At 63.5% G+C, this 8,022-nt stretch overlaps 2 protein-coding genes across 3 annotated transcripts; one reads left to right on the forward strand and one right to left on the reverse strand.

The window, feature by feature from the left end:
* Positions 1 to 2,569: 2,569 nt before the first annotated feature.
* On the reverse strand, positions 2,570 to 6,733 carry LOC131502172 (sodium- and chloride-dependent creatine transporter 1-like). Its single transcript, XM_058712750.1, has 10 exons — positions 6,617 to 6,733; positions 5,796 to 6,282; positions 4,867 to 5,069; positions 4,677 to 4,780; positions 4,464 to 4,588; positions 3,770 to 3,882; positions 3,507 to 3,644; positions 3,328 to 3,430; positions 3,135 to 3,235; positions 2,570 to 3,046 (listed from the first exon to the last, which is right to left on the reverse strand). Exons 1-10 carry the CDS (start codon positions 6,731 to 6,733, stop codon positions 2,603 to 2,605), a joined length of 1,935 nt encoding a protein of 644 aa, XP_058568733.1. The 3' UTR covers positions 2,570 to 2,602.
* On the forward strand, positions 6,631 to 8,022 carry LOC131502327 (cancer/testis antigen 1-like). Of its 2 annotated transcripts, none has more exons than XM_058713033.1 (3): positions 6,631 to 7,021; positions 7,381 to 7,486; positions 7,723 to 8,022. In XM_058713033.1, exons 1-3 carry the CDS (start codon positions 6,732 to 6,734, stop codon positions 7,777 to 7,779), a joined length of 453 nt encoding a protein of 150 aa, XP_058569016.1. In that variant the 5' UTR covers positions 6,631 to 6,731; the 3' UTR covers positions 7,780 to 8,022. The 2 variants fall into 2 exon arrangements, with proteins under 2 accessions (XP_058569016.1, XP_058569015.1); XM_058713032.1 differs by having other exon boundaries at positions 6,645 to 7,021; positions 7,381 to 7,509.

Consider the following 8,022-nt stretch of genomic DNA (forward strand, 5'->3'; position numbering starts at 1 on the left):
GAGAGAATCCTAAGCAGGCTCTGTACTGTCAGCACAGAGCCCAACTCAGGGCTCGATCTCACGAACCGTGAGATCACGACCTGAGCCGGAACCAAGTCAGACGCTTAACTCATCGAACCACCCAGGTTCCCCTGTCATATTCTTTTCAAAGGGGAGTGTGGTGCAGGTATGGGCATATTCAGACACAACAATGGACTTGAGAGAAAGTCTAGAAAATGTCTCCAACACATATGGGCAATAACTACATAGTGAAGTTGATGCTGAAGATCAGTAGGGAAAGGATGACTTGTTTAACGACGAAGGTGAATAACTGATTGTCAGAAAGCCGTTGTACGACCCCCACAACCCTCCCAGCTGGCCGCCATCGTACCTCAGCCCTGTCCCTTCCAGGGGGTGTGTTTCAGACCTGGAAGCATTTGATGGAGGATTGATAGCAAGGCAGGCCGGGGAAGAAGTATATGAATGGACTTCCAAGAATGGGTCCGCATCGTGAGGAAACATTCATTCCTTGTGCATGTTCACCAAGGCGTACCCAGTACAGAGGAGGCTCTTGGTAATCAGGTAGACAAGACGACCCCTTCTGTGCATGGCAGTCAGCTTCTTTCCCCAGGGACCCCGGTTCTCTTTTTTATTTTTTTATTTTTTTTTAATTTTTTTTTTCAACATTTTTTATTTATTTTTGGGACAGAGAGAGACAGAGCATGAACGGGGGAGGGGCAGAGAGAGAGGGAGACACAGAATCGGAAACAGGCTCCAGGCTCCGAGCCATCGGCCCAGAGCCTGACGCGGGGCTCGAACTCACGGACCGCGAGATCGTGACCTGGCTGAAGTCGGACGCTTAACCGACTGCGCCACCCAGGCGCCCCCCCGGTTCTCTTTTTTAACGCTTACTTATTTTTGAGAGACAGAGTGTGCGGGTGGGAGAGGGTCAGGAAGAGGGAGACAGAGGATCTGAAGCTGCCTCCATGCAGTGAGCACAGAGCCCGACGTGCAGCTTGGACCCACGAACCGAACTGTGAGGTCATGATCCGAGCCGAAATCAAGAGATGGCCGCTTAACCGACTGAGCCAACCGGGCGTCCCTCCCCCCATTGCCCCGATTCCGACTCAGTGGGCTCATGATAAAAGGGGCCATGGGGACAGAAATGGCCATTACTCACGGGCTGAACAACATGGCCTGCACCTCGGCAAGACTGATCTGGGTATTATTACTGTTCCATGCCCCATCTACCAAAAACAGAGGCCCAGATATGGTGTCATCCTTGAGAGAGATCATCCAGGCGATCTACTGAAATGTTGACTACATCGGACCCCCTCCCTCATGCAGGGGGCAACAAGTTTTCCTCCCTGGAAGAGTTTGTCTACACATGTACCTGCCCTCCCTGCTGACATGGTTTTGCCGGCAATGCTGTCCCTGGACATACCGAAGTCTCGTTCACCGTCACGGTCTCCACAAAAAGGCTGCACTAAACTGACTTTGCAGCATTTCCCTGGCCACTTGGGGCTCCTTGTGCTCGTGCACCAACAGGCCAGAGGGGTTACTGCATTGGCTGGGGAGAGGTATCCCGGTGATCCAGAGGAGAGAGAGCCGCTGCCCTACACTGGCGTTGGGGAGAAGTGTGCCGGAGACCCACAGAATTTGGGGGGCGGGGGCATCTCCTGGTGCCGCTATGTGGGAAGGTAAAGTTCAGCGGAAGATGGCAGTGAGTCCTTATGGGCCAGCAAGGGCTCGGCCCCCTTGGGAAAGAAGGCTTGGGTCACCCCATCCTCACGAGCTGGGATGTTGGCCGAGGGCAAAGGGAACGGGGAGGGAAAGGACGGCAGATAAAAGAAGTGAAAAGTGCCAATGCGAGCCTCACGTCTAGTGTAGACGTGAGGACTGTAACCCTTAGGCCTGTCTGATTTCTTTGTCACTTTACCCATCTTTTCATTTGGATTAGCTAATTTCCTCCTTGCCCCATGTTCCCTCTACTATTTTATTCCAGCTAAATTGGTGGAGGTGAACTTAATAATTTAGCCCACGGATTACAGGCTATCCACACGATTTTACGGATGGAGTAAAGATGCAATTACCACCATCCACAGATGGACAGGCTTTGAGTCTCTGCAGCCGTGGAGAGAGAGCATGCGCTCACGTTTTGAAGGACAGGGGCAACACGGCAGGAGGAGACCGTGGCTGCTATCATGCTTGCGGGAAAACTGACATACCGGGTTGACGTATACAAAGCACTTGAGAGAGAGCCTGGAACACAGGAAGCGTGAGCTACTATGACGTCTTACGAGACGAGTGTTTTTGGTGCCAAGTAGCCATGGGGAAGATCTGTGCTGGATTCTGCAGCTTGACTCCACGTCCTCTATTCCAACCTTCCTCTAGTGAGCCACCTTTCCCTGCACAAGTGTTCTTACAGGTGTCTCTGTACCCTGATAGAAGAGACACTGGGGCAGGGATGCCCGACACAGGCAAGGGGCAGCTGGCTGCCACCTGGGCGTGTCCCCTCAGGACTGAAGTCGGCTGCGCAGGAGTTTGGAGTTTTCCCACCACCTGGCACGGGTGGGGGTCCGGGGCCCCTCCCACAGGCACTGACCACACCCCACACTCTGTCCTAGGGAAACGGGGCAAGGGCTGGGGACAGACCTCTCTCTCCTCCCCCTGCCGTGACCTCGGAACCTGGAGGCTCAGCGTTCCTTCCATCCACCCCTTTGTGGGCCGGCCCAGAGACTTCTGGCCCAGAGACTCCTAGCGTGATGCTACATCCTAGTAGTGGGTGGGAGAAGGGGCACTTGGGAGGAAACGCCTTGATCCGGTGGGTTGGAGGGAGGGAGGGAGGGAGGGAAGGAGGGAGTCGTGCAGGGAAGAGGGGGTGCAGGGGACCGACCTCAGCCACGGTCCCCTTGGCCCTGAGGAGGCAGCCCAGGAGGTGGAGGGGCACACACAGCATGGAGGAGAGCGCGAAGCCCCAGCCCATGGCCTCGCCCCACCACGGGTACACGTAGGTGTTGTTGTAGACTAGCGGCTTGTAGTACACCACGTTGAAGATAAAGATGCCCTGCGGGTGAGAACCCCCCCGCCGCGCGCTCAGCCAGCGGCGGGCCCTCGGCACCCCTCCCCCGGCTCGGGCCTCCCCCGGCCCTTACCATGCAGACCAGCGGGGTGAAGAAGGACCAGCACCATTTCATCCAGGGGCAGGGGCGGTACCCGATCATGCAGGCGACGTCGTCCATGAAGCGGTCGGCTCCTGGGGCGAGCGAGGCGGGAGGGCTGGAGCCGGACACCCCACCACCCCTGCTCCGGCCCGCACCCCCAGCTCGCCCCGGGGCCCGGGCCTACCGTACACCCAGGCGACCACCACGCACTCCCAGAAGGCCTGCCACAGCAGGGTCGTGCCGCTGGCCGAGTAGTAGTCAAACAGCTGGAAGACGTACATCCCGCCCTGGGGACGGAGCCGGGTCAGGGAAGGTGGCAGGCAGCGGGAGGCCTGGGGCGGCCCCCACCCCGCCCCCACTCACATCAGTCACCATGGAGAGGTCGATGACAAAGCAGAGGGCGCAGCAGAGGGCCACGGAGATCTCCCATTGGAAACGGAAGTAGCAGGACGCCGGGAGGAGGTCGAGCAGGCCAGTGATGAAGCCTTCCACACCTACAAACTGTGGCGGGGCGCTCAGGCCACGCCCCTGCGGCCACCTGCCAGCCGTCCCCCCTCACCCCGGGGCCTCCCCCACGCTCCCGGCACCCTCCGTCCTGTCCCCCCCCCCCCCGTCCCCCCGCAAACCTGGCTGTCCAGGCCGAGCAGCAACAGCACGAAGAAAAACAGGGCAGCCCAGAGGGGGGCCACAGGCATCAGCGTGACGGCCCGGGGGTAGGCGATGAAGGCCAGGCCGGGCCCTGAAAGGGGAAGCGGCAGGGTCTCGACACCTGTGTCCCGCGCCCGCGTTCCGTTCCGTCCGTCCTCGTCACTGCCCGCCGCCCTCCCCTTCTCCCCTTCCCTGAGCTTCCAAACTGAGGGATGACACCGGGGCGTGCTGTGGCTGGGGGCCTTTCCCCTTGAGTCAAGGTGTTGCCGGGGGGCCCGAGCCCGCGAGAGCGGGGTGTCTGGCTCAGGCTCCGGGTCTTGCCGGCCGGCAGCCCTTGTGGTCACTGGTCACCGTTCACCCCGGAAAGCCCCTCCTCTCCCTCTGCAACACTCGGCCGAATGTGAGGGGCTCAGCCCACGGCCCCGGGGAGGGATGCACGGACGGAGGGACGAGAGCTCGAGGCCCCCCCGTGGCCCGGCCCGTGAGGCTCCGGCTCGGGGCCGACCGGAACAGCTGTGCCTCGCAGCTGCTCGGCCGGGCCTCCCTCGGCCACGAGTGACGGGACAAGCAAAGTGAATCTGTCTCTCGTTTCCCGGAACGTCTGTGTGCACGTGTGTTCGCGGATGGGGTCTGTTAGGACGGAAGGCCGGGCGGAGGGGTCGGGGTCCTCACCTGATTCCGCCACCTTGGAGATGTGCACGCCTTGCTCTGCGGCCATGAAGCCCAGGATGGAGAAGACCACGAAGCCAGCGAAAAAGCTGGTCCCGCTGTTGATGAGGGCCAGGATGATGGTGTCCCTGGGGGCAGAGGGGCCGCGGGGACTGGTCAGGCCGCCTGCTGCCCGCGGATGCGCAGCGGGGGCGGGGGGCGGCCTGCGGCACCTACTTGTAGCAGTTGTTGTTGAAGCGGTTGTAGCTGCCCAGCGCCGTGAGGGCGCCCAGGCCGATGGCGTAAGAAAAGAAAATCTGGGTCCCGGCATCTATCCACACCTGGAGATAGACCAGGGCGGGGAGGAGGTGAGGGGCCCTGCCGGCCTGGCCCGCCCCTCGTCCCGTCCAGCCCACCGCCCCCTCACCTGAGGGGACCCCAGCTTCGACCAGTCAGGCTTCAGATAGATGATGCCATCCAGGGCGCCGGGCAGCAGCACTCCCCGCACCAACAGCACGACGAGGACCACGTAGGGGAAGGTGGCCGTGAAGTACACGATCTGGGGGCGGGGGGGGCGCTGCTCAGAAGGGGCCCTGCGGCCCCCCGCCTCCCCACTTAGGGGCCCCCAGCCTCAGCAGGGGGGCAGGCGGGCCACACTCCCCCCACTGTGGTACGGTCCGCTCCGAGGTCAAGCGGGAGGCCAGTCTGCAGCCCCCCCTTCTACTCCTCAGAGCCTGGGCTCCTCCCGAAGGAAGCGGGGTGCTCAGCTGGCCATTGGCCGCCCCCGCAAGGACAGGTCAGCTGTAGAGGGAGGGCGGAGGCAGGACGTTCCCCGGGTGGGGAGCAGGACATCGGCCTGGAGGCAGGTCCCATGCCTCCTGTGGTTCTCTGCACAGAGGCAGGGTCCTGGGCAGGGCGGAGTGGACTGGGCCGGCCGGAGACAGAGGCGACAGCGAGGTGACCGAGAAGACCTCTGCCTCCCTCCCACCCTCAGCAGAGCAGGACAGGTAGGCAAGGGAGGGCCACGGACTGGGTCCCCCCAGGCTGGCCGCAAAGCAGAGAGTGAGGAAGTAGTGAGTGAGGAAGAGAGGGAAACTGGGGCGGGGATGCCCGACACAGGCAAGTTCAGCTGGCTGTCGCCTGGGCCTGTCCCCTCAGGACAGAAGGCGGCTGGGCTGGAGTTTGGAGGTTGCGGAGGACTACCCAGGCACGCGTGGGAAATCCACCGGGCTGGGTTCAAGGACCTGCCCCCGCCTCAGGCCCTGGCCCGGTCACCTCGCCCCCGGGCGGAGACACCCCTTCTCCCCACCGGACATGCTGCCCCCACCCCTGCCATCATCACCCACCCCGACCCGCCCGCCTCCAGCTGTACCTTTCCTCTTGACTTGACCTCCTTGCAGACACAGAAGTAGGCCAGCACCCAGCAGGCCGGCAGACACAGGGTCACCTCCCAGTTGAGGGCCCCTGGCACCTCCAGGCCCCCCCCGCCCCCCGAGAGCCACAAGACTTTGTTCCTGGGGGAGGGACAGCCCGTCAGGGCTGCCGCAACAGAGGCCAAAGCGACGGGGGAGCTGTCGCCGGGGCGGTGCTCCCCCGTGCCGCTGCCCTCGGGGCCAGCTGGGCCCCCCTGGGCCCCCGGGCCCCCGGCCCAAGCCCGCAGCCATTGCGGTGTGGGAGGCGGGAGCCCGGGAGCCCCAGGCCGGAGGCCGGTCGCGCCCTTGGCGGTGTACCCTCCCCCAGGCTGGCAGGCACTAGGGGACTGACGGTGCCCGGGACCGAGAAGTGGTGAGGGAGCGAGGCCCGTCCATTCCAGCTCCCCTAGGGGCCGCGCGGGGCGTGCTCCCTGAGGACAGGCAGGGCCTGGGAGTGGCCCCTGCTCGGCATCCTGCTTCGGCCCCCCCCCTCCCGCCCGCCCCCGGGGACGGTTCCGGCACACGCCGACCCGAGCCGTACGGGGAGCCCACAGACAGGGACAGGCACGGTGCTGCCCAGAAGCGCCTGAGCGCGGCCCACGCCTCGATGCCCGGGACCCGGGCGGGCGGCGGTCAGTTGGCTGCTCGCACGTGCGCCCGGCTGGCGCCTGCGCAGACACACGCTTGGGGGGAGGGGCGGGCCGGGCCGGAAACAGTCACGTGCCAGTGGCCTACAGGAGGGGATTCTGGGCATTAGCTTCGGGCCGGTTTGCGCAGGTGCGCGGGGAGCGCAGGTGACGTCATCCGCTTCCCGAGGGAGCCTCGTTCCTTCGTTCGTTCGTTCCCTCGGCGGTTCAGCTGAAGTCCAGGCCAGGGAACCATGGAGGCCACAGATCGAGGCGCAGGCGGTGGGGCCGGCGGTCCCGAGGGTCAGCGTGGCCCGGGAGACCCCGGTGTCCCAGATGGCCCCGGAGGCCACGAGGGCCCCGGCGGAGGTGGTGAGGGAGAGGAGTGTGCCGCGGCCGGTGCGGCCCCGCGGGTCGCGCAGGCGCCATGTGCTCCCGTCCCGGGCGCAGCTGCCGTGCCAGGGCTTGGCGGACACCCTTTGCCGGGACCCGGTGGGCACGGCGGGCCCACAGCCGGAGGGCCGGGGAGCCAGCCGCTGCAGTTGTATCCTCTTTGCCGAGTGGCGGGTGGCCGGGGCGATGGGCCTAGAGGAGGCGACGGGGCGGGGAGCGGAGGGGAGGGGGTTCAGCCTGGGGGTCCAGGGCAAGGAGGGGAGGGGGGACCGGGGCACCAGAGGGACCGGCCCGGGGGTGGGGGGGGCGGATGGGCCGGGGGTGTCCGGGAGGGGTGGGGAAGGGGTGGCGGGGAGAGGCGGCCTGATGGACCAGGAAGGAGGGGAGCGGACCTGAGAGGATGGAGAGGGGGGAGAGTGGCCGTGGGGAAAGCAGGCCTCGGAGTGGTCAGGACGCCTGAGGCACCGACGCGATCGGTTTTCGATGATGCCTTAACCGAATGGCTACCAGCTATGTCACCATGCCTTTCCCGTCACCCACGGAGGCACAGGTGGCCCACCAGTGTCTGGCGACACAGGGCCAGCCCCAGGTCGGGGCAGTTCGGAAGGAGTTCACGGTATTCGGCAACGTCCTAATTATGTTAGTTCCAGACGGGTCCCTCGTGGGGGGTGGTGTCAGGTCGCTAGGGCCTATCTCCTGAGGGTCATTCTAATAGTGAATTGGAGACACCAAAGGTTAGGTCCAAAGAGGTAGGTGTGGCACCCTGAGCCTGCGGCCACCTGAGGGGGGGCAGAGAGGTAGGGGCAAGAGTGATGACATTTCATTTGGATTTTCTTTTTCCCTCACTTTTAGCCGACTGACTGCCGAAGAGCCTGGCCAACTCCAGATTTCCATCGCCTCCTGTCTTGACCAGCTTTCCCTGTTGGTTTGGACCATGCAGCGCTTCGTGCCCCCGTTTTTCAGATTGCCGGAGCCAGGCAAAAGGGGCTAATTGTAACCTAGCGTCCCTCCCTTCCCTAGGGCGTCCATTCCGATGCTGGTTGCCGCTTTATTACGGGGGTCTAATTGTTTGTATTGGACTTTGGGCCTTGTTTTTCCCTATTGCTGGAGGAGGGGCGTTCTTACAGCAGAAAATAAAACTACTTTTCCGCA

This window comes from Neofelis nebulosa, chromosome X, assembly GCF_028018385.1.
Source record: "Neofelis nebulosa isolate mNeoNeb1 chromosome X, mNeoNeb1.pri, whole genome shotgun sequence".
NCBI lineage: Eukaryota > Metazoa > Chordata > Mammalia > Carnivora > Felidae > Neofelis > Neofelis nebulosa.

Coding starts and splice junctions, on each gene's coding strand:
- LOC131502327 (XM_058713032.1), top strand. CDS start 6,732: ATGGAGGCCACAGATCGAGGCGCAGGCGGTGGGGCCGGCGGTCCCGAG. Junction 7,022..7,380: donor GGGAGCCAGCCGCTGCAGTT/GTATCCTCTTTG, acceptor AATGGCTACCAG/CTATGTCACCATGCCTTTCC. Junction 7,510..7,722: donor TTCGGCAACGTCCTAATTAT/GTTAGTTCCAGA, acceptor CCTCACTTTTAG/CCGACTGACTGCCGAAGAGC.
- LOC131502172 (XM_058712750.1), bottom strand. CDS start 6,733: ATGGTTCCCTGGCCTGGACTTCAGCTGAACCGCCGAGGGAACGAACGA. Junction 6,283..6,616: donor CCGCGCACCTGCGCAAACCG/GCCCGAAGCTAA, acceptor GCCTGTCCTCAG/GGAGCACGCCCCGCGCGGCC. Junction 3,431..3,506: donor ACCTCTCCATGGTGACTGAT/GTGAGTGGGGGC, acceptor CTCCGTCCCCAG/GGCGGGATGTACGTCTTCCA.